A 24,789-nucleotide genomic window follows, 5' to 3' on the forward strand; every position below is an offset into this window, starting at 1 on the left:
ACTGGTACAGGCACAAAGCATTACATTAACCAACATTTCCACACCTGGGCTGCACCTGTTAAGGCAATTGTTGAGGCATGTGGAAGTTGACATTTTAAGCTGGCCAGGGCATATCACCTGAAGCTGATTATAGGTGTGTTGGAGGGGGAGGAGTCAGGTTACCTGGTGCCACAGGTCGCTGATGTGGAAGACTGACTCCTGAGATGGAGCAGATGAAGTTTCACTGAGACGATGAATAAAAGTGACCTGCAGGTCCTCGGAGGTTAACTGACTCACACACAGACGGTGCGGGGGAGGGGGGTTACCTCCAGCCAGATAAAGGGTGTCTGTTTCAAACAGACTCCTGTTTGGTTAATGGGGGTCGATTCTGAGGCCAACAGCAGGGGGCGAATCAGTGGTGCACATCAGTGTGTGTGTGTGTGTGTGTGTGTGTGTGTGTGTGTGTGAGAGAGAGAGAGAGAGAGAGAGAGAGATAAAACTTTGTTCAGGTGTGTTTCTCATGGAAGCAGCTGATAGGTCCATACGTCTGTGAGAAGAGAACCCTTACCTGAGCAGAGGTTGAAGAAGTGGATGTGTAACTTCCACTGAGGGCGGGGCTAGGTGACCCCTCACTTTTTGTTCAAATGATGTTCGTTTCTGTTTTATCTCAAATGTGTTGTTCTGTCCTGTTGTTACACTGAAATGAATACTTTCCTTCTAACATTGATGTATGTTCAAACTGACTATATATCTTTGTTTGAATTCTCTTGTTAGTAAAATATTTCATGATGTCTTTGGTGGTCTGCTGTGTTTCTGGAGTTTCTGGAGTCTGCCTAAGTTTGTGTTGCTCCCACAGCTCTTGGTTACAGTCAGACATCAGGATCAAAGGTCCAGGTGAGCTGCAGTCATTCAGAACAGAGCTGGACTAGACTATACCTTAAAGTGCCCTTAATTCCTCTTCTGGACCTGATCCCAGGGTCCAGATTGGCTCCAGCTCGGTTCTAGTTTCAGGACATCCTGCTGCAGATGGCTGCAGATTCATGTTCTGCCCTGATTCTCACAGACAGCAGGAAACTCATTTCAAAATAAAAGTGGCACAGGTCAGTGGGTTTTCTAACGTGTAACACTGACGGTAACAGTCTGATGTATACAGCCAAACATAAGGAGAGGAGGGGGAGAGAGGAGGGGGAGGATGAAGAGAGAAGAGGGGCAGAGAGAAAGAGGAGGATGACAAGAGAGGAGGGTGAGGAAGGGGAGAGAGAAGGAGGAGGATGAGGAGGAAGGAGGAGGAGGAGGAGGATGAGGAGAGAGGAGGAGGAGGATGAGGAGGAGCTTAGGGAAATTTTCTCTGAAGATTTGTGATAAAGATTAATTTTTGTGAGTCTGATGAGCCTGAATACACACTGTAACACACTCACTATAACACACAATGTAACACACACACTGTAACACACACTGTAACATACACACTGCGACACACTGTAACGTAAAGACAGTAACACACACTGTAACACACACACTGTAACACATAATGTAACACACACTCTAACACACATTGTAACACACACATTGTAACACACACACAGTAACACACATTGTAAAACACACTGTAACACACATTGTAACACACACACTGTAACACACATTGTAAAACAGAGTGTAACAAACACACTGTAACACACACACAGTAACACACACTGTAACATACACACTGTAACACACACTGTAACACACACTAACAGAATTAAATTCAATGAAATTCAATTGTATTTGTATAGTGCCAATTCATAACAGAAGTTATTTCAGGCCACTTTTCAAATAGAGCAGGTCTAGACCGAACTCTTTATAACATTAATTACAGAGACCCAACAGTACCACCATGAGCAAGACCTTGGAGACAAGGGCAAGGAAAAACTGCCTGTTAAAAGGCAGAAACCTCGGACAGACCCTTCAGCTCTAGGTGGGTGGTCGTCTGCCTCGACCAGTTGGGGTAAGAGAGAGAGAGAGAGAGAGAGAGAGAGAGAGAGAGAGAGAGAGACAGACAGACAGACAGACAGAGGTGCACAGCAGCAACAGTAGCAACAACTACACTAATAGTAGTTAAAAGGATGATGATGAACACGTAGATGATGGTGATGGGGACAACAACGATGGGGACACCGAGCAGCGACCACAGCAACAACAGCAACCGAGGGGTAATAGGGTACTATGAGCTCTTTAAGATATGAAGGGGCCTGACCATGAAGAGCTTTATAGGTGAGGAGGAGGTATATATGATGAAGCTTATAGTTAGGGCTGGATCAAGTGAGTCCTGAACCATCCCTTAGTTATGCTGCTATAGGCTTAGACTATCGGGGGATTTAATAATATCCAATAATACAAGTCCATTGTCAGAAGCAGTCAGAAGGTCATTATTAACTTTAACCAGAGCTGTCTCTGTGCTGTGATGAACTTTAAATCCTGACTGAAACTCCTCAAATAAACATTGTTATGTAGAAAGTCACACAACTCTTTGGCGACTACTTTCTCCAGAATCTTAGAGAGGAAGGGGAGGTTAGAAATCGGTCTATAGTTGGCTAAAACCCCTGGGTCAAGAGTGGGCTTTTTAAGAAGGGGTTTAATTACAGCTACTTTAAAGGACTGTGGTACATATCCTGATAACAAAGAAAGATTAATCATATCCACTAAAGAAGTGCCAATTAAGGGTACGACTTCTTCAAGCAGCCTAGTTGGGATCGGGTCTAATAGACAGGTTGATGGCTTCGATGTAGAAATTATTGAAATTAACTGATGAATATCGATAGCAGAAAAACAGTCTTAATATATATCTAAGTTTACATTAGTTAAAGTTCCTGAACTTGAAGAGCCACTGATAACTGTTGATGGCAGTTGGTGATTTATTTTCTCTCTAATAGTAATAATTTTATTATAAAAGAAGCTCATGAAGTCATTGCTACTTAAGTTTATGAGGATATGTGGCTCAATAGAGCTGTGACTCTCTGTCAGCCTGGCTACAGTGCTGAAGAGGAACCTAGGGTTATTCTTATTTTCTTCTATTAGTGCTGAATAATAGGCTCCTCTGGCATTACGGAGGGCCTTTCTATAAGTTTTAAGATTATCTTGCCAAATTGAGTAATATTCTGGTAATTTGGAAGAGCGCTATTTCCTTTCAGATTTCCTAACTTTTTGCTTTAATTGGCGGGTTTGGTGGTTGTACCATGGTGCTAATCTCCTGTGTTTTAAGAATTTCCTTTTTATAGGAGCGATAGAGTCTAATGTTCTTCATAGTGAGCCAGCAGCACTATCAACAAGATTATCAATTTCGCTTATAATCTAATAATAGGAATTCAAAAGTTATTAAATAATGGTCAGATAGGAAAGGATTATGTGGGAAGACTATTAAATGTTAGATATCAATGCCATATGATAGAACGAGGTCAAGAGTGTGATTAAAACAATGAGTGGGTTTATTTACACTCTGACTGAAGCCAATTTAGTCTATTTATGAGATAAATGCATTACTCAGACTGTCATTTTCAACATCCACATGAATATTAAAATCACCTACAATAATTACTTTATCTGATGTAAGGACTAAACTTGATAAAAACTCTGAGAATTCAGATATAAAATCAGAGTACAGTCCAGGAACACGGTACACCATAAGAAATAGAACTGGCTGCAGTGTTTTCCAGGTCGGGTGAGAAAGACTAAGAACAAGGCTTTCAAATTAATTACAATTTAGTTTAGGTTTAGGGTCCATTAAAACGCTCGGATCATATATGGCTGCTACTCCACCTCCTCGGCCAGTGCCTCGAGGAATGTGAGTATTAATATGACAGGGGGGGTGGATTCATTTAGGCTAACATACTCCTCGTGGGACAACCAGGTCTCAGTAAGACAAAGTAAATCAATATCATAATCTGATATTAATTCATTCACTAAAACAGCTTTAGAGGACAGAGACCTGATATTTAACAGTCCACATTTCATTCTTTTATTTTGTGCTACTAAGGAGTTAGTTTTAATTTTTATTAGGTTTTTATGTTTAACTCCTCGTTTTTATTTCTTTAAACAATTTAGGTGGTCGGGGGACAGACACAGTCTGTATGGGGTTTTGAATGGGTGACTGTTCTAGTGGAAGAGCAGAGAAGTGTGTAAGACAGCAGCTCTGCTTCCTGGTCCCAACTCTGGACTGTCAGGTTTTAGAAATAAACTTTGCCATATTTCTAGATAAGAGAGCCGCTCCATCCAAAGTGGGATGGATGCCGTCTCTCCTAATCAGACCAGGTTTTCCCCAAAAAGGCTTCCAGTTATCAATGAAGCCCACATCGTTTGCTGGACACCACCTCGATAGCCAGCGGTGGAATGACGACATGCGGCTATACATGTCATCACTGGTCACATTGGGCAGGGGTCCAGAGAAAACTACGGAGTCCGACATTGTTTTAGCATAATTACACACCGACATTAATCCACATTAATTTAAGTGACCTCCGACTGGCGTAATTGGGTGTCATTACCGCCGACATGAATAACAATCTTATTAAATTTACGTTTATCTTTAGCCAGCAGTTTTAAATAGGATTCAATATCGCCAGCTCTGGCCCCAGGGATACATTTAACTATGGCCTCTGGCTTCGCTAACTTCACGTTTCTGACTATGGAGCTGCCAATAATCAGAGTTGCTTCCTCAGTGGGTGTGTTTCTGAGTGGGGAAAAACTATGAATCGGTTGGTGGTGAACTGTGGGCTTCGGCGTTTTATTCTTCCTCCGAACATTCACCCACTCTCCCTGTCTTCCCGGCTGCTCGGGAACTATCGGGGGAACTACCGGGGGAACTACCGGGGGACGGCCAACAAAAGCTACCTTCGGTCGGACCGTACCGGCTACTGGGGGCTGGCTAACTATAGCGGGTAAAGATACCTCTGTGGTGCAGTACCGTTCCTCTAACTCACACACTGTCAGACTCCCCCTCGAAGCTTGTGTCTGCTTCATGAGCTTCTTCTATAATAAAATTATTACTATTAGAGAAAAAATTAATCACCAACTGCCATCAACAGTTATCAGTGGCTCTCCAAGTTCAGGGACTTCTGTCAATGTAAACTTAGATGTATATTTAGACTGTTTTTCTGCTATCGATCTTCATCAGTTAACTTCAATCATTTCTTCATCGAAGCCATCAACCTGTCTGTTAGACCCGATCCCAACTAGGCTGCTTAAAGAAGTTGTTCCCTTAATTGGCACTTCTTTACTGGATATGATTAATCTTTCTTTATTATCAGGATATGTACCACAGTCCTTTAAAGTAGCTGTAATTAAACCCCTTCTTAAAAAGTCCACTCTTGACCCAGGGGTTTTAGCCAACTATAGACCGATTTCTAACCTCCCGTTCCTCTCTAAGATTCTGGAGAAAGTAGTCGCCAAAGAGTTGTGTGACTTTCTACATAACAATAGTTTATTTGAGGATTTTCAGTCAGGATTTAGAGTTCATCATAGCACAGAGACAGCTCTGGTTAAAGTTAATAATGACCTTCTGACCGCTTCTGACAATGGACTTGTCTCTGTACTTGTATTATTAGATCTTAGTGCTGCATTTGACACCATTGACCATGATATTCTTTTACAGAGACTTGAGCATCAAATTGGCATTAAAGGAACTGCCCTAACCTGGTTTAAGTCATACTTATCTGATCGTTCTCAGTTTGTACATGTTAACGATGAATCCTCCATAAATACTAAAGTTAGTCATGGAGTTCCACAAGGTTCTGTACTTGGACCAATACTATTTACTTTATATATGCTCCCTTTAGGCAACATTATTAGGAATCACTCCATTAACTTTCACTGTTATGCAGATGATACGCAGTTATATCTATCAATCAAACCCAATGAAATTAATCAATTATCTAAATTACAAACATGTCTTAAGGACATAAAATCCTGGATGACCTGCAATTTTCTGATGTTAAACTCAGAAAAAACCGAAATTCTTGTTCTTGGCCCCAAAAACCTTAGAGACTCATTGTCTAAAGATATAGTCACTCTAGATGGCATTAACTTGGCCTCTAGCACCACTGTCAGGAATCTTGGAGTTATCTTTGATCAGGATTTGTCATTTAACTCCCACATAAAGCAGACCTCTAGGACTGCCTTCTTTCATTTACGTAATATTAGAAAAATTAGACACATACTATCACAGACAGATGCAGAAAAACTAATCCATGCATTTGTTACTTCAAGGCTGGATTACTGCAACTCTTTATTATCAGGTTGCCCCAATAAGTCCATTAAAACGCTCCAATTAATTCAGAACGCTGCAGCACGAGTACTGACAGGAACTACAAAAAGAGATCACATCTCTCCTGTACTAGCTACTCTGCATTGGCTCCCTATAAAATGTAGAATTGAATTTAAAATCCTCCTCCTCACCTATAAAGCTCTTCATGGTCAGGCCCCTTCATATCTTAAAGAGCTCATAGTACCCTATTACCCCACTAGAACACTACGTTCTCTGAATGCTGGGCTACTTGTGGTTCCTATAGTCTCTAAAAGTAGAACAGGAGCCAGAGCCTTCAGTTACCAAGCTCCTCTCCTGTGGAACCAGCTTCCAGTTGTGGTTCGGGAGGCAGACACCCTCACCACATTCAAGAGTAGGCTTAAGACATTCCTCTTTGATAAAGCTTATAGTTAGGGCTGGATCAGGTGAGTCCTGAACCATCCCTTAGTTATGCTGCTATAGGCCTAGACTATCGGGGGATTTCCCATGGTGCACTGAGCTACTCTCTTCCTCTCTCTTTCTGCACTCATTCATGTCCCTTTAATGCATGTTACTAACTCCACTTCTTCCCCGGAGTTCTTGTGCTTTCTCGTCTCGCAGGTTCTCATGGATCCTGGTGGAGCCTCCTGCCATGGTCCTGCTTGACTGCCATTGCCAATACTGTTGTTGCTGTGCACCTGTCTGTCTGTCTGTCGCTCTCTCTCTCTCTCTCTCTCTCTCTCTCTCTCACCCCAACTGGTCGAGACAGACGACCACCCACCTAGAGCCGGAGGATCTGTCCTAGGTTTCTGCCTTTTAACAGGCAGTTTTTCCTTGCCCTTGTCGCCAAGTGCTTGCTCATGGTGGTACTGTTGGGTCTCTGTAATTAATGTTAAAGAGTTCGGTCTAGACCTGCTCTATTTGAAAAGTGTCCTGAGATAACTTCTGTTATGAATTGGCGCTATACAAATAAAATTGAATTGAATTGAATTGAATTGCTTCAGATGAGTCCTGCAGCTCACTGGCAGATAAAGGCTGCATGACCATTTCTAAAGCCTCTTCTGCACTGAAATGCCTTTTCAATTTTTGCTCCTTCTCTGTACTTCAGGTCTTTCTCCTTCTCTGCTCCCTCAGCCAAGCTACATGTTTATCATTGGTTGAAGGAGCCAGGTACATAAACACACTAACAGTTGTTTTTGTTATTGCGTACAGCAAAGGCCATTTTTTCACCCCTGAAATGATCAGTGCGTGATTACAGATTCACACACACTCTCTCTCTCTCTGACATTACAGAATGTATGGTTTTATACTGTAATGGCAGTTCGATTAAAACGTGGTTTTAGTGGAAGTCAATGAGGCATTTTTAGCCACGAAGGTGTCCAGAGGGAGTATCTGGCACTACATAAAAAATACTAATGCAATCAAATCAATTTTGTTGCTAATCTTTGACATATCCAAGACTCTAATCACCAGCAATGTCCCATCCCCCTACTATTTATAATATGGAAAATAATTCATTTTTTGTAATAAATATTTAATCATTCAAATAACTAAACTGGCAATTAAACGGTTAAAATCCTTAAAATTATTTAATGTTTAGTAGTTTTGAGCAAGTTTGAAGTTGTTAAAGTGATGAAAAAGAAAAGCAGAAAAAATATTGATGTATGATAATTTAATGGTAGTTTTTTGGACGTGTACATTTTTGCCACGAACATGTCCAGAGGGTGCAAAATGCATCAATAGAGTATAAAAGACATGTAAGAGTAAAAGACATTGGATTTCAAAAATTTTACTAAAAAGAAATGTTTTTGCAAAAACTCATGCCAAAAGCTGTAACCCAGCCAAAATGAACACCAAATCAAAAAAAAAGAAAGTTGAGGAAAATGTACAAAAATGCCCAAGGGGGGCATAAGGGTTAAGTTAAGATATGGGAATGTTGTACATAAAGCCACAATGCATGGGTGTGTAAAATTTCATACAATTCTACAGACAATAGTGGACAGGACGGATATAGGACAGAAGTCAATGCCATAGATACAGGACAGGGGTCAGTGCTGTACTATTTGATGAATTTATTAGTGACAATAAGGATATTATTAATATTAACTTTATTTCCTAAGTTTTAGGAAGTCCAATAATTTGACAGTAAACATTTTCTTATTACTTTTTGTTCTCCATACGTATATTAATATTTAAGGGAGTGTGTTGATACTTTTGGTATTGTGTATTAACATTTGAGGTCAATGGACTGTATTCCTTTCTAGTCTTCCAACCACTCAAAGCACTTTTACACTACAACCACATTCACCCTTTCACACACTGATCAGGGGCAGTATCTTGCTCAAGGACACTTTACATGTAGCTGGAGGAAGAGCCGGGGATCGAACCACCAGCCTTCGGATTGGTGGACGACCTGCTCTACCAAAGCCAAAGGTATTGTGTACCGATATTTTTGGTATTGGTTATTGATATTTTTGGTATTGGTTATTGATATTTTAGGTATTGTATATTAATGTATGATATATGAATGTTACATATCTCTTAATGTCTCAGTTTCAGACTGAATCTCATCTTTCAGCTCAACAAGAGAATTCTGTTTTAAATGAGGAAGAGGAGGAGAGGAGTGGGAGTAAAGGAAGCTGAAAGAAAGAAAACACAACCATTTTTATTTTCAGGTGATTATACACTAATGAAAACATACCTATGAATATTATATTACATTATTGTCACACACTGTCGTATAACTACAGCTCCATCCTTTTTTACCTCTTCAGCTGGCTGTTGGGTTCAGAGGAGGAGTTATGTTTCCTCATCAATATGCAGATATGTAAACCACATAGGAATTTAAACCTGAAAACTTGTGACACAGGAAAATAGCATAAAAAAAGACTAATAAAAAAATCATTAGAAGTCATAAATATATTTTTTAAATCAAATTAAAAGCGTGTCAGTGTTTCCTTTTTCAGTTGAATGCCAAAATTATTTCACAGTCGTTGCCTCATACATGTCCCATTAGCTTCATTGTAACATTAGCTAAATGTGTTTGTTGTTGTTGTTGCTATTATTATTGTTATCATTATTAGAGAATTTCTCAACCAGTCAGATCAGGGGAGAGCCAGACATTTCCCATGATGCACTGAAACCTGCAGCAGCCCTGATCTTGTGAGTTCATCGTTGTTTACATGACATCAGAGAAAATCAGGCAGTTGGTGGTTGCTAACAGGCTAACATGCTAACAGGCTAACAGGCCAATAGGTTAACACTTTCATACAGAGCAGCCAATCAGAATCCATCCTGCATTATCAACACAAGAACATAAACAATATTTCCTAACAAGAGTTTTTTATTCACACACACACACACACAGGCTGAAAGGCACACTTCATGCACTTGTGGACATGAAACAGGGAGACAGATGGTGGAGTGATGGGCTCGCCACATAGCAGTTTCTTGGGGTTAGGTACCTTGCTCAAGGGCACCTTGGCAGTGCACAGGAGGTGAAACTGGCACCTCTCCAGCTACCAGTCCACATTCCATATTGTGGAATGTGGGATTTGAACCGGCGACCCTCTGGTTCCCAAGCAAGGTCCCTACACACTAGCTACTGCCGCCCCTGCAGAGGATGCATGAGGTATAATTTACATAATACATAAGTAGTAGTTAGTAGTGTTTGTTTTCACGGGGGGCAGTAGAGCAGCCCCTCCCCCTCTCTGTGTGTATAAATATGAGTGATTGAAGGAGGAGCTGCAGCTCTTCTGCTGCGTCTCTCTCATTGAACAGAAAATCTCTCCAACAGCAGCATGCTGCCACCGTGAGTACCACTCTGTACTGCTATTTATCACTGCATTACTACCACATTATACTGTATACATGTTAATGAATTTAACCATTACTGTCTGAAACATTGTCTTTAACTTCACTGCAGTAATACAACAGTACTGCAATACTCTGTACTACTGCAGTAATACAACAGTACTACAAAACTCTGTACTACTGCAGTAATAGAGTACTGCAATATACTGTAGTAATAGTTATCAGTATTGATTATTTCCTAATCTCACTTCTTTGTATTGAATAGTATGGCTGGTAGTGCAATATATTGATTGATTTTTGGTTCCTGATGAAGATTTATTGGTATTAATTAATTATGATTTTCATTGTTTCATTAGAATTTGAACTGACCAGATGTCAGTATTGATCAGTATTGATCAGATCTGCTCTGTCCTGACAGAAACCTATTGATATTGTCGATGGTCGTCTTTCTGGCAACAACTGTGTCTACAGCTCCTGTGGAGGGTAAAAATACACCCTTTGATTATTTGATTTGATTTGATTAGACCTCATAGGATAAAATGATAGTTTTTGTTGTGTTTTCCAGAGAAGGAGCAGGAGGAGCTGGAGGTAGAAGCCACAGAGGAGGTGGAGGGGGAGCTGTCCGAGGAGGAGGAGGGTAGGAAAAACATTTTTAGACCAAACAATCAATTGATTAATTAAGACAAAAAAAGTCAAGGAAAACAAACTATAACCTAACCATAATCTTGTGGTTATTATTGTAACCATGAAGACAGAGGACTGCTAAGTGCTTCATATAATTAATAAAATATAAAGTATACATTCAGACATACACACAAGCATAATGCATTGACCAAGACTGAAGCCTATCAATAAACAAAGCTCAAGTCAAACAGAAAGTTGTTATAAAAAGGTTAAACTATAGAAATTATTTTTTTGCAACAAACCACAGATTCAGCACATCAAATGGCTCAGCAGAGGCTGTTCCAACGTTTATGCACTACAACCGAGAAAGTATGGTTGCCTCTGGGTTTAAAATATGAACAGGAAACAGGTAGAAGGTTTTGACTGATGACAGCCTATAGCTGCTGCATTCTGCACTAACTGAAGACGGGCTGGAGAGCACTGAGAAATGCAAGTAAAGAGGGAGTTACAATAAGATTATGTACTAGAAGATCCATGTTCTGGCTGATAATATGGGTTTGATTTTTGAGATATCAGGTGTTATAAGTTAAAATGTTGGTCAAAAAGAATATCAAGATTCCTGGAGGCAGATGTGATGTTGCACACAAGGGGCGTGATACAGGGACTGACCTCCTTAGAAAAACAGTCATAGCCAATCACAAGGACCTTAGTTTTGTCAGTTAAAACTGAGAACATTTTGAGACATCCAGGTTGTAAAAGAAGGTTAGGTTTAACCGTAAAGCTGTGTGTCATCAGCATGGAAATGTATTGATATACCACTCGAGGAGTTCAGCAGATCACCGAGAAGTAACCTATACAGTGAAAACAGAAGTGCCAAAATTAAAATGGTATGATCAGTGGAGTCAAAGACAGCAGATACATCAAGTAAAACTAACATGGAATATTCCCCTTTATCAGCACACATAAGATTATAATTTGTTACTTTAAGTAGTACAGTTCCAGTGCTGTGCTTTTGGAGAGCAACAACTTTTGTGTAGAAGTTTGGAAATTGGCCGGTAGGGGGAAGATGCTGGCTGCTTTGAAATAGTCAGGAATGCAGCCAGAGAAGAGAGATTGATTGATAATAGAAAGAAGACAGGGAACAATGGCTGGTAGGACTTCTTTAGAAAATTTAGCAGGATTTTTTTCAGTAGGGCAGGATTATGGACACGTATATATCAGGGTTTTTTTTACATGTTTCAGTAGCCAATAGCACTGAGTGTGTGTTACACACCCACTGCTATGCAGTTAGAGCTATGGAGCTGGTGCTATGGAGCTACTACTATGAGCTAGCATCAACGTCTACCTTCCAGTGAACACAGCTGGACTCGGCACCAAATACAATCTCTGAGACTGAGAGTGCCAGTTTTATAGCAAATCCACTACGGAGGTGGTATTTTGCCGGGTTTGGCTCCTGGCATCCCGGGGCTGAGGCAGTTATGTTAGCTGCACTTCTGACAGAGCTAACAACAGTTAGTGGTTGGCTACTTATCAATCTTTCCATCAGAAAACTGTAAAAGACCTCGGTACTGTACCGTTATTCCCTTTCGGTCTCAGAGGCTATGCTTAATCCCGGTCCAGCTGCTGAGCCCAGATCTGTTGTCCGCTAACGGCAGATACAGTTAGCAGCAGTTAATTAGCAGTTAGCTACTTTAGCTAAAGCTATCTGTCAGCCGGAGGATGTCAGAGGGAAAACCAGGAAATATTTTCTACATAAAATTTGATCCAGTTTCACCAAAATCACTGAATACATTAGAAAGTAGTGCTAGCTAGCTAATGTAGCTATTAAGTAGTGCTAGCTGGCTAATGTAGCTATAAAATAGGTCTTTGTACAGCAATCAGGCCATAGATGTCTGTAACACATCGGCCCTCAGAAACACTCCACTCCAGTGGCGTCAGAAGAGAGAAAGCGTTTGATTGGATGAGTGCAGGATGAGTCATCAACCTCTTTTTATTGTTTTTCAGGAAAAAGAAATGACTTTGTGTCATTGTTGGACAGATACTGGAGGATAGGAGATGTCTGAGATAAAAACACTGATTTTACCTTCATGAGGACTTCAATGCATGACAACAAATGTCTCCTAAACTTACAATAGGGGATTAAAATAATAACTTGAAGCCCAAATGTCATCATCACCAACAGTAACTGACAACATATTTGGTGGTTTAGTTTAGAGGGCTACTCTAATATTAAGTATATGATATTAAGTTCGTTAATATCACTGAATGAATAAATATCTGATCAACTGTATTTGTCTTCATGTGGTTCCTGATGACTTCAGCTCACAAAGGATGTGATGTAATGAAACAGGAAGAAAGGAACATACTTGCCATATTGTTGAAAGTGAGAAATTTTATTTATTTGTTTGGTAGAGCAGTCTCTATGAATGAGTTGTGTAAACCTGAGAAATCTGAGGTCAGAGAGAAGAAAACAAATGTCAGAAAAGATAATAATGAACGCTGTTACATGACAGAAAAGAAACATGAAGTTGTTCAGAGAGAACAAAGTAAATCCACTGTCAAAGAAGAAATAGAAAAAAAACAAAAAGACTCACTGAGGAAAGCAATAAAGATAGATAAAGGTAAATAAATGTGTTTTATGATGTATAAAATATTAAAAGTGTTTCTAAAATCATCTTTAATTAGAGCAATAAATGTTGGATGTTTTTTCCTTTCCAGATGATGATGACTCCAAGAGTCAGGATAAGATTGATGAGGGTGAGAGGCTAAAACACACTGTGACCTTTAACCTTTAACTTCCAGCATAAACCTGCATAAATATTTAAATTCAAGCTTCAATTATTATAATCTTAAACTTATTTCTTAAACATATGTAAGATGATAGAGATCATTTGATACAAGACAGATAACCTTTACATAAATGCTCAAATGCTCTTTCATTTCAACATAAATCAGTACTTATTTAGTGTGTCTTACTTTGTTTTAATTTTAAAATAAATTGTACCTGTGTAGTATGTTTTACTTTGTAAAGATTCTTTGTCAGATTTTAAGGACACTGATCCTTCATGAGTCTGTTTCTAATAAACTCTGTTGGTCAAGTTTCCTTCAGCTGATGGAAACAGAAGTTTTATTCATCCAGAACATCTGATACTCTCACCTCCCCGTCCTCCCCCCTCCAGCAGGAGTTGTTGGCGTGCAGCAGACCACCACGGCGGCAGCAGCAGCATCCGGAGGTTCAGGTGAGTCGATCCTGATCAGGTTTTTCCTTCCTGAACGGTTTGTTTGTTCCTGTTTGGTCTCAGGTTTAATCCAGATTAACTGGGTGGTATTCAGACCAGGATTAACCTGATTCGGTCTGATCCACATCCTGAAGTTTCTCCATCAGTCTGCCCGGTAATACATGATGCAGCAGGTCTCAGGTTACTGCAGGAGGTCAGGGTTAGAGCCACAGCGCCACCTGCTGAAACTGATGTGGTCCTGAAGATCCACCCTGCACCAGTGTATCAAAGAAACATCAGACTGATCTGTAGTCAGCTTTACATTGGATGTTTACTTTATTAGGTAAATCAAACACAGTCCAATGAAACCAAATTCTCTCTTTACAAACATTAAATAGATAACCAAGATAATAATGATCAGTCTCATTTATTTATTATTGAGGTTATATTTGCAGTGGACTGTATTGTATATGTATTGAGAAGTATGTCAAGTGTTTTAGAAACTAGCCTTTACAAACATGAGGTGGTCAGAATATTAGGAACAACTCTGAATATAATGCAGTCCAGTACAACACCATCACTGTGACCTCAGTGTTTTTCCAGTCATTTTTGCAGTTTAGTTTGTTATTTGGTGAAGTAGTTGTTGAAAGAGATAAATGTAGTAGGTGTTCTCTGTTCTGTCCCTGGTGACAACTGTGTGTGCTGTCTGTACCTGTCCTCTCCTTTTCCTGTCACCTATGTCCCTACGTACGCAACCCTGTGCATCAAATGATCAACAGCTTGATCAACAAGTGTCCAAATTATACTGCAAGATATATCTAAAGAAAAGAATATGACATGGCAATAATTAACATAAATGGCTTCCACAAACTCTGCTTTATAAGTTTAAACATATTCATAAAGGTAGACTTTACCGCAGATCTGTTGCATTGCATTAGATTACTGGTTCACAACCTTTTTTCTTAAAGGAATCCTTTTCTATTATTGAGTAAACTGAAAACCCCTGACTGACATATTTTATGGATATTCAATACATAACAAGAACAGTACAGAACAACTGATAAACTGTACAGTTAACACAAATTGTAAATCATTTTATAAGGAGTGCAATCTATTGGCTCTATTTGAAAAGTGTCCTGAGATAACTTCTGTTAGAGTTTGGTGCAATACAAATAAAACTGAATTGAATTTTATTGAATGTAACTGTAGGGATTTGGAGGAGGTTCTAGAGTATTTCCTGTGAATATTGATCAGAGATGAGTTTTTCTGAGATTTTCTTTTCTTGGTCTGCATTATATATATATATTTTTTTTTAATTAAGTAGTCATGATGCAGTGATGCCTGTAGTCCTCTCACTTGAAAGAAGAGAAAAGTAATTTGGTCTAAAGAGAGTTTGACCTGCTGATAGAGGAGCCGTTTGCTCGCTTCTGTTGCTCACTGTCTTAGTTCCTTCCTTGTTTCTCTCCACTGGAGCCTTCCTCTCTCTCTGTGCTGTCCTCATCTGACTTCTGCGAAAAAACACAGTTCGAACACTTTAATGATGGTTTTGGAGTTAATGTGTAATTATGACTGACAACGTGAGGTCGAATGCAGCAGTTTTGGACAGAAAAAAATTGACTTGGTGTGCAATGGCTTTAATCCAAATTTTTTAAATCGATTTTAATGAGGACATTTTCAGTGATTTCTTTGTGTTAAGCTTGTTATGTGTGTACACAGAGATGCAGATGTGCAGATACGTTTAGGAGGACCTCACCACACCATACGCAGGGTTTTAGAAATACAGAGTTCCAAAACTGAACTTGCTAGGGGTGTTTGATGTTTACCCCCATCAATGCATCAGAGTTATTTTTAGGAAATTATGTATAGTATACCCCTTAGAAACAATACACAGGTCTGGACCTCTGTGACGTAAGTGGTGTTTATGGCCAAGTTTACCAGAGGCGTTGGTACCAAGTAAGAAGTAAGGGTACTCAAGTACTCAGTACCAGTGAGCACCCATTTCAGGCACTGGATTCTTATTTTCAGGTGTTTATACACTGATGAAAACGTACCTATGAATATTATGTTCCATTTCTGACAATAAATCCTAAATGCTAAGCCCAGTTACTACAATTGCTAAGCTACTGTCAATGCACTGGTCGGCCAAACTCCAAAACCTGCCAGTTTACACCAACTGATGAGACTGTGCTTCTAACTGCCGAAAATAAAATGAAAATAGTAACTTACTTAACACTGAAAACTCTCAATAAAATAAGAAGGTCAAGAATTTAGAGCCATCCATGGGTGCATGGGTACATTTTAAGGCTCAAACTAATTGATGAGGTGATCTTCTCTTTCCTCTGTCCAGAACTCTTCTACATTTCTACCAGCTGACTTTGCAACAAGCTGATTGGCTGTTGACATTCCTTTTGTTCTAAACCATCAACCAGCTTGAGTCGAGCTGAGACAACCAATTCACACCGCTGCAAATCTTCCCTGAATCGCTCTATAACGGTTAAAATCTTGTTGTGAATCTGTGGTTTGAACTGGACCTTTAATTCATTCCATAGCGTTTAGTCTCTACTGACAAACACAGGACCTATTTTGACATAAATTTAATGTATTTAAATAACATCACATACATAACATTACTAAAATTAAAGTGACATACAGTGGTGGCCAAAATTATTAAAACACATGACAGATCTGAAAATATTAGCCTTTTTTTGCCTCCAAAACATGATTTGATTTCATAATGTTCATGAAAAATTCAGATGGTTGCTCTAAGCACAACAAACATTAGATGAAGTGAGTCCTACTGTTGTTATCCACTTTTAATTTTAATAATTGGTATGTCCACCTTTTGCAGCAGTTACAGCAGCACATCTCTCTGGCACAGTGTCAATATATGTCCTGAGAACTTCAGTACTAATGTTATCCCATGCCTTCTGCAGCTCAAGCCAAAGGATTTCCTTTGAATGTACAATACATCTGTCCAGTTTATTTTCCAACTCGCCCCAAATTTGCTCGATGGGGTTGAGGTCCGGACTTCGAGGGGGCCGATGCATCATTTTCAATGTTCCAGCAGATTTGTTCTGTCTTCTTGGAAAATAAATCCAGGGCCAATAAGTTGACTCCCAGATGGTACTCTGTGCTTCACCAGAATCTTGTCATACACTTTCTTATCTGGGATGCCATCACTTTTCACTAAGTCACCATAATACTGCTCCCTTTGTGTTTAACTGTTGGCAAGATCTCTCCCCCTCCCTCCGTCGAACATACACTCTTCGCTTGTTGCCAAACTGTTCAAACTCATCAGTCCACAACACTTTATACCAATCTTCCTTTTTCCCCTTTCTTGTGTTCTTTCACTTTTTTTCTTTCAGTAATGGTTTCTTTGCTGCTATTCTGCCAACAAGTCTTTCTTCTCCCAGTTTCCGATACACAGTTCTTGAAGACACTGTTGCATCATTAGTCACTGTGGTGTTGATCTCGTCACGCAGTTCTCGTGAGGTCTTTCGTCAGTCCTTAAGACTGATAATTCTGAGATGCTTTACTTTTCTGTCTAAAAGTTTCTTTTTTTCTACCTCTTGGTGGCATCATGGCGGTCTAAAGTCTTCTTTACAGTGCTTGGACTGCATCTCAAGTCCATTGCTATGCAGCTGTAACTCCAGCCAGCATCAAAAAGGGCCTTTATTCGAACTGTTGCTCACTCGTTAGCTCCTTCTTCACCTTAGCCATGTTCAAAGAGCGACATGTGCTTCAAGACTACTTTTAGAGGCTTTGAATTTATACCAATTGGTGGTGTGACCTCAGTGACCAAACCCTAATGTTACCAATCACTTAATGAGCAGGATATTCGATTCAATTCAATTCAATTTTATTTGTATAGCGGCAATTCATAACAGAAGTTATCTCAGGACACTTTTCAAATAGAGCAGGTCTAGACCAAACTCTTTAAAACATTAAATACAGAGACCCAACAGTACCACCATGAGCAAGCACTTGGCGACAAGGGCAAGGAAAAACTGCCTGTTAAAAGGCAGAAACCTAGGACAGATCCTCCGGCTCTAGGTGGGTGGTCGTCTGTCTCGACCAGTTGGGGTGAGAGAGAGAGAGAGAGAGAGAGAGAGCGAGAGACAGACAGGCAGACAGGTGCACAGCAACAACAGTATTGGCAATGGCAATCTAGCAGGACCATGGCAGGAGGCTCCACCAGGATCGACAAGAACCTGCGAGACGAGAAAGCACAAGAACTCCGGGGAAGAAGTGAAGTTAGTAACATGCATTAATGGAACATGAATGAGTGCAGAAAGAGAGAGGAAGGGAGGAGCTCAGTGCACCATGGGAAATCCCCCGATAGTCTAGGCCTATAGGAGCATAACTAAGGGATGGTTCAGGACTCACCTGATCCAGCCCTAACTATAAGCTTTATCAAAGAGGAATGTCTTAAGCCTACTCTTGAATGTGGTGAGGGTGTCTGCCTCCAGAACCACAACTGGAAGCTGGTTCCACAGGAGAGGAGCTTGGTAACTGAAGGCTCTGGCTCCTGTTCTACTTTTAGAGACTATAGGAACCATAAGTAGCCCAGCATTCAGAGAACGTAGTGTTCTAGTGGGGTAATAGGGTACTATGAGCTCTTTAAGATATGAAGGGGCCTGACCATGAAGAGCTTTATAGGTGAGGAGGAGGATTTTAAATTCTATTCTACATTTTACAGGGAGCCAATGCAGAGAAGCTAGTACAGGAGAGATGTGATCTCTTTTTCTAGTTCCTGTCAGTAGTCGTGCTGCAGCGTTCTGAATTAATTGGAGCGTTTTAATGGACTTATTGGGGCAACCTGATAATAAAGAGTTGCAGTAATCCAGCCTTGAAGTAACAAATGCATGGATTAGTTTTTCTGCATCTGTCTGTGATAGTATGTGTCCAATATTTCTAATATTACGTAAATGAAAGAAGGCGGTCCTAGAGGTCGGCTTTATGTGGGAGTTAAATGACAAATCCTGATCAAAGATAACTCCAAGATTCCTGACAGTGGTGCTAGAGGCCAAGTTAATGCCATCTAGAGTAACTATATCTTTAGACAGTGAGTCTCTAAGGTTTTTGGGGCCAAGAACAAGAATTTAGTTTTTTTCTGAGTTTAACATCAGAAAATTGCAGGTCATCCAGGATTTTATGTCCTTAAGACATGTTTGTAATTTAGATAATTGATTAATTTCATCGGGCTTGATTGATAGATATAACTGTGTATCATCTGCATAACAGTGAAAGTTAATGGAGTGATTCCTAATAATGTTGCCTAAAGGGAGCATATATAAAGTAAATAGTATTGGTCCAAGTACAGAACCTTGTGGAACTCATGACTAACTGTAGTATTTATTGAAGATTCATTGTTAACATGTACAAACTGCGAGCGATCTGATAAATATGACTTAAACCAGGTTAGTGCGGTTCCTTTAATGCCAATTTGATGCTCAAGTTTCTGTAAAAGAATATTATGGTCAATGGTGTCAAATGCAGCACTAAGATCTAATAATACAAGTACAGAGACAAGTCCATTGTCTGAAGCAATCAGAAGGTCATTATTAACTTTAACCAGAGCTGTCTCTGTGCTGTGATGAACTCTAAATCCTGATTGAAAATCCTCAAATAAACTATTGTTATGTAAAAAGTCACACAACTCTTTGGCGACTACTTTCTCCAGAATCTTAGAGAGGAAGGGGAGGTTAGAAATCGGTCTATAGTTGGCTAAAACCCCTGGGTCAAGAGTGGGCTTTTTAAGAAGGGGTTTAATTACAGCTACTTTAAAGGACTGTGGTACATATCCTGATAATAAAGAAAGATTAATCATATCCAGTAAAGAAGTGCCAATTAAGGGAACAACTTCTTTAAGCAGCCTAGTTGGGATCGGGTCTAATAGTTGATGGCTTTGATGAAGAAATGATTGAAGTTAACTGATGAAGATCGATAGCAGAAAAACAGTTTAAATATATATCTAAGTTTACATTGGCAGAACTCCCTGAACTTGGAGAGCCACTGATAACTGTTGATGGCAGTTGGTGATTAATTTTCTCTCTAATAGTAATAATTTTATTATACAAGAAGCTCATGAAGTCATTGCTACTTAAGTGTATGGGGATATGTTTTTTGTTTTAGGGATTTGTTTTAACTGGCGGGTTTGGTGGTTGTACCATGGTGCTAGTCTCCTATGTTTTAATAATTTCCTTTTTATAGGAGCAATAGAGTCTAATGTTGATCGTAGTGAGCCTGTAGCACTATCGACAAGATTATCAATTTCAGAGGGACTAAAGTTGTTATAGGACTCTGTTAAATTCAGACATGGCATTGAATTAAACACTGAAGGAATCTCCTCCTTAAATTTAGCTACAGCACTGTCAGATAGACATCTGCTGTAGGACGTTTTGCCTAATGGCTTATAATCTAATAGTATGAATTCAAAAGTTATTAAATAATGGTCAGATAGGAAAGACTATTAAATGTTCAATATCAATGCCATATGATAGAACAAGGTCAAGAGTGTGATTAAAACAATTAGTTGGTTTATTTACACTCTGACAGAAGCCAATTGAGTCTATTAATTATTTAAATGCATGACTAAGGCTGTCATTGTTAACATCCACATGAATATTAAAATCACCTACAATAATTACTTTATCTGATTTAAGGACTAAACTTGATAAAAACTCGGAGAATTCAGATATAAAATCAGAGTACGGTCCAGGAGCGCGGTACACTATAACAAATAGAACTGGCTGCAGTGTTTTCCAGTTTGGGTGAGAAAGACTAAGAACAAGGCTTTCAAATGAATTATAATTTAGTTTAGGTTTAGGGTCCATTAAAACGCTCGAATCATATATGGCTGCTACTCCACCTCCTCGGCCAGTGCCTTTAGGAATGTGAGTATTAATATGACAGGGGGGGTGGATTCATTTAGGCTAACATACTCCTCGTGGGACAACCAGGTCTCAGTAAGACAAAGTAAATCAATATCATAATCTGATATTAATTCATTCACTAAAACAGCTTTAGAGGACAGAGACCTGATATTTAACAGCCCACATTTCATTCTCTTATTTTGTGCTACTGAGGAGTTGGTTTTAATTTTTATTAGATTTTTATGTTGAACTCCTCTTGTTTTTATTTCTTTAAATAATTTAGGTGGTCGGGGGACAGACACAGTCTCTATGGGGTTTTGGGTGGGTGACTGTTCTAAAGAAAGCGCAGAGAAGTGTGTAAGACAGCAGCTCTGCTTCCTGGTCCCAACTCTGGACTGTCAGGATAGGCCTTGTATACTGAAAAGAATCACACAGCTGTGTCCTAAGACTCTTGCATCACCATTAATTTAAGCACAATCACATCTGACAGTGATTACACAAGTAATTTGGCTTCTTCTGTGAAGGAACATGATTGTCTGACATTGACAGTAAAATAGGCCTAGCTTGTTTTCTGTAAGGAAAATTACCTAAATCTCCTTAGCATGGCTCTATTCTACGGTTTACAGAGTATTATGATTATTTTGTAGATATGTTATTCATTTTATGGGTATTTTAATGGCCAATTCAACAAAAACAACTAAAACCTCTTAAATAAGTGTTCTAACAATTTTGACCTCTACTTATTTTAACCCAAACCAAGGATGAATAATTATAATAATAAAATTATGATGAATAATTAGTCTAATTCTGTAATAATAAGTCATCGCTCTTTGACACAGATCAACAATGTTGGATCAGTTCACTCAGGTGTGTTTTCTCTGCAGGCATCTTGTCCAACATTCAAGATCTGAGTGGTGAGTAGATGGTCATATCTTTTGTTGACCTTTAATGTTTAATATCTATACAATACATATATATTATTTATTACAGATCATCACATTATTGTTTGGAGGTGGAGTTTTCTGTAACAGTATTTCTGTTTTGGACTTTTTGATGTTTCTATGTTTGTCTTTGGTTCTGTTTGAAAATTAATCAGAAAGTGATCAAACGTCAACATTTATACAATTCAACTATATATCAGTTAATATATTTAGTTAGTATATAATCAAATTTAGTTTGTGTTGATTTTCAGCTTCCAGCAGTCAGTCGGCGGGAGGAGGAGCAAATGATGGAACAGCAGGAAGTTCTGCAGGTAAACAACATGTGCCACATTCTAAACTAAACAATATTTATAATTGTTTTATTACTTATTTATATATTATTAGTAAATATGACATAATATTATAATATATTCTAATAAATATATCCTTTATGTTTGTGTGTATCAGGTCACGCAGGTGATTCTTCTTCTGTGGACTCATCAGGTAACATCACTGTGTTTAGTGAGAAGTTAAACCTGATTATAATTATATATTATATACTCTATCAGTGGCGGCTGGTGAAAAATATATTCTAGGTGGGGCTGTGTCATATACAGTCAGTTTCAGTAACCATCCCAATGCAATTTAACATGAACTGCAGGATACCCGAGCTCTGTGAAATAGTAATTTGTATTTGAAACTGAAGTAACTGAGTTTTTTGTACACATAACATCTGTTGGAAAGGCTCTTGACTGTTACTCCAGTGCCCCCTTGTGGCAGCAGTGCACAGCTGAGCACACGGAACATGCAGATAGTAGTAAATAGGCAGAGCAAGAGGCACACCGTCAGAACAGAGTGAAAAGTTAACCATATACATAACATCAAATTATGTACATTTGCTCTATATTAGTATTTCATTACCAAGCTAAATCTTACTAATTGTTAATGTGCTCTAGAGGTGCAACATTAAATTGTAATAAACAGTTTTATTGTATTAGCAAACACACTATTAAGACAAAATGTGACCTGTTTCCAGGAAACAAGGGAGGCTCTATTTTTTTTAGCACCTTGAACAGCACTAGCTACAGGCAGCATGGCTACTGTATATACTGCTTTCATGCTCCCCTCATTTAAAAGACTAGTGTGTAGGATTTAATGGCATATAGAGGAGTAGTTGCAGACTGCAACCAACTAAAACCCCTAAAACCAAGAATGTAGGAAGAACTACAGTGGCTGATAGGGCCCTATCTCGACTATATTATATACTATATTCTATTCTATTCCAGACAATAGGGCCTCCTAAATGTTACACACTGGACCTTTACAAATCAGCAAGTAAAACTGCTGTTTTAACTTTTATATAAGATTTCCTAATTAATTTGTCATATTTATACAATACGAATCACATAGAGCACAATGGACTCTGTATCATTTCAGCATATATTGCTGTATGTCTGATTCTAAAATCAACTATATACATAGAAAAAGGGGGTCAGGTGAAGTGACTGTGTGTGTGTGTGTGTGTGTGTGTGTGTGTGTGTGTGTGTGTGTGTGTGATTTATTTGTACAAGAATTTTGTCCTTCTGTCCTTCTGAGTGGCAAACCTCTCAATGACCCTGTTACTGAAGTCAGGAATGTAAGTTTTTTCTCCATGGAGAGCAGAGCCAAAGCATTCAGGCAATCCTGTGTCATGGTGTTCCTCAGGAAGCAAACTGGAACAGAGTCAGTGCATCACTGCGAGCCCTGAACTTGTCAGGGAGAGCTCTGTTTTGAGTTTGGCTTTGTTCAACATGGATTAGGCCTCCACTGTGGTTTCCAGTGCTGAATCTGGGAACTTCACGTGTGTTGCGGGAACAAGTCATGAGGTGCTTGGTGAAAGAGAAACGCTCTTTGGCATGACTCAAAATGGTGTCACATACCTATGAACAAATGCATTTTTTACACATAGTAAACAGCAGACACAACATTTTCACATCTTTTAGTGTAAATAATGCCAACAGTATCCTTTGAAAGGATGAAAAAATGACTGTATTTTTTTGTGACAAGCAGGGCCAGCTTACTGCTTAATATCAGGAATGTGAAATAATCACATCTAAAGACTTCAGTGTCAGTGGCTGTGCGGTGAATGGACTTACATGCTAAAGTATAGCAGAATAAAAAAAATTATAATGTTTGTATTATTACACAAACACTGTAGGAGGTCATCCTTGGTGCTCAAACACAGTGTTAACAGCACGGCTGTGGAGGTTCAACCTTATTGTAGAAGTTTCAGAAAGTCTGTGTGCCACCACTTGATAAAGCACAGTGGTTCGCTTGAATGACCGGGAACAGAATGCAGCAAATCCACCATGGTCTGAAAAAAAGGTACAGATCCTGGGGATGTGTGATGTTGCCTGCTGCATGAAGAGGTTCAACTGATGCGCATAGCAGTGGACGTAGTGTGCACCTCCATAGACATTCAATTCAATCCAATTCAATTCAATTCAATTCAATTCAATTATATCATTAATAGACTCAATTGGCAATTGAGTGTAAATAAACCAACTCATTGTTTTAATCACACTCTTGACCTTGTTCTATCATATGGCATTGATATTGAACATTTAATAGTCTTCCCACATAATCCTTTCCTATCTGACCATTATTTAGTAACTTTTGAACTCATACTATTAGATTATAAGCCATTAGGCAAAACTTCCTACAGCAGATGTCTATCTGACAGTGCTGTAGCTAAATTTAAGGAGGAGATTCCTTCAGTGTTTAATTCAATGCCATGTCTGAATTTAACAGAGTCCTATAACGACTTTAGTCCCTCTGAAATTGATAATCTTGTCGATAGTGCTGCAGGCTCATTACGATCAACATTAGACTCTATCGTTCCTATAAAAAGGAAATTATTAAAACATAGGAGACTAGCACCATGGTACAACCACCAAACCCGCCAGTTAAAACAAATCCCTAAAACAAAAAACATATCCCCATAAACTTAAGTAGCAATGACTTCATGAGCTTCTTCTATAATAAAATATTAATATTAGAGAGAAAATTAATCACCAACTGCCATCAACAGTTATCAGTGGCTCTCCAAGTTCAGGGACTTT

At 39.1% G+C, this 24,789-nt stretch overlaps 1 protein-coding gene and 1 long non-coding RNA gene across 13 annotated transcripts in view; one reads left to right on the top strand and one right to left on the bottom strand.

Moving 5' to 3' along the window:
* LOC127358133 (uncharacterized) overlaps window positions 1-20,050 on the bottom strand; it is a 33,199-nt gene extending 13,149 nt beyond the window's left edge. The window contains exons 1-2 of one of the 2 annotated variants that reach the window (XR_007882350.1): window positions 17,923-20,036; window positions 1,870-1,915 (exon numbers count right to left, since the gene is read on the bottom strand). This is a non-coding gene — a long non-coding RNA (uncharacterized LOC127358133). Of the gene's footprint in view, window positions 1-1,869; window positions 1,916-17,922 lie in introns of both variants that reach the window. The other variant, XR_007882349.1, reaches the window with a different exon arrangement.
* Window positions 9,946-24,789, top strand: part of si:ch211-80h18.1 (uncharacterized protein LOC555593 homolog) — a 32,120-nt gene continuing 17,276 nt past the window's right edge. For 8 of the 11 annotated variants that reach the window (XM_051390867.1, XM_051390873.1, XM_051390872.1 and 5 more), the window contains exons 1-8: window positions 9,946-10,049; window positions 10,470-10,534; window positions 10,617-10,688; window positions 13,394-13,432; window positions 13,855-13,914; window positions 21,653-21,682; window positions 21,961-22,020; window positions 22,157-22,192. In XM_051390867.1, coding sequence (XP_051246827.1) covers window positions 10,039-10,049; window positions 10,470-10,534; window positions 10,617-10,688; window positions 13,394-13,432; window positions 13,855-13,914; window positions 21,653-21,682; window positions 21,961-22,020; window positions 22,157-22,192 — 373 coding nt within the window. In that variant the 5' untranslated portion in view covers window positions 9,946-10,038. The remainder of the gene's footprint in view (window positions 10,050-10,469; window positions 10,535-10,616; window positions 10,689-13,393; window positions 13,433-13,854; window positions 13,915-21,652; window positions 21,683-21,960; window positions 22,021-22,156; window positions 22,193-24,789) is intronic. The other 3 variants (XM_051390868.1, XM_051390875.1, XM_051390876.1) reach the window with 3 other exon arrangements.

This window comes from Dicentrarchus labrax, unplaced genomic scaffold (genome assembly GCF_905237075.1).
Source record: "Dicentrarchus labrax unplaced genomic scaffold, dlabrax2021, whole genome shotgun sequence".
Classification (NCBI taxonomy): domain Eukaryota; kingdom Metazoa; phylum Chordata; class Actinopteri; family Moronidae; genus Dicentrarchus; species Dicentrarchus labrax.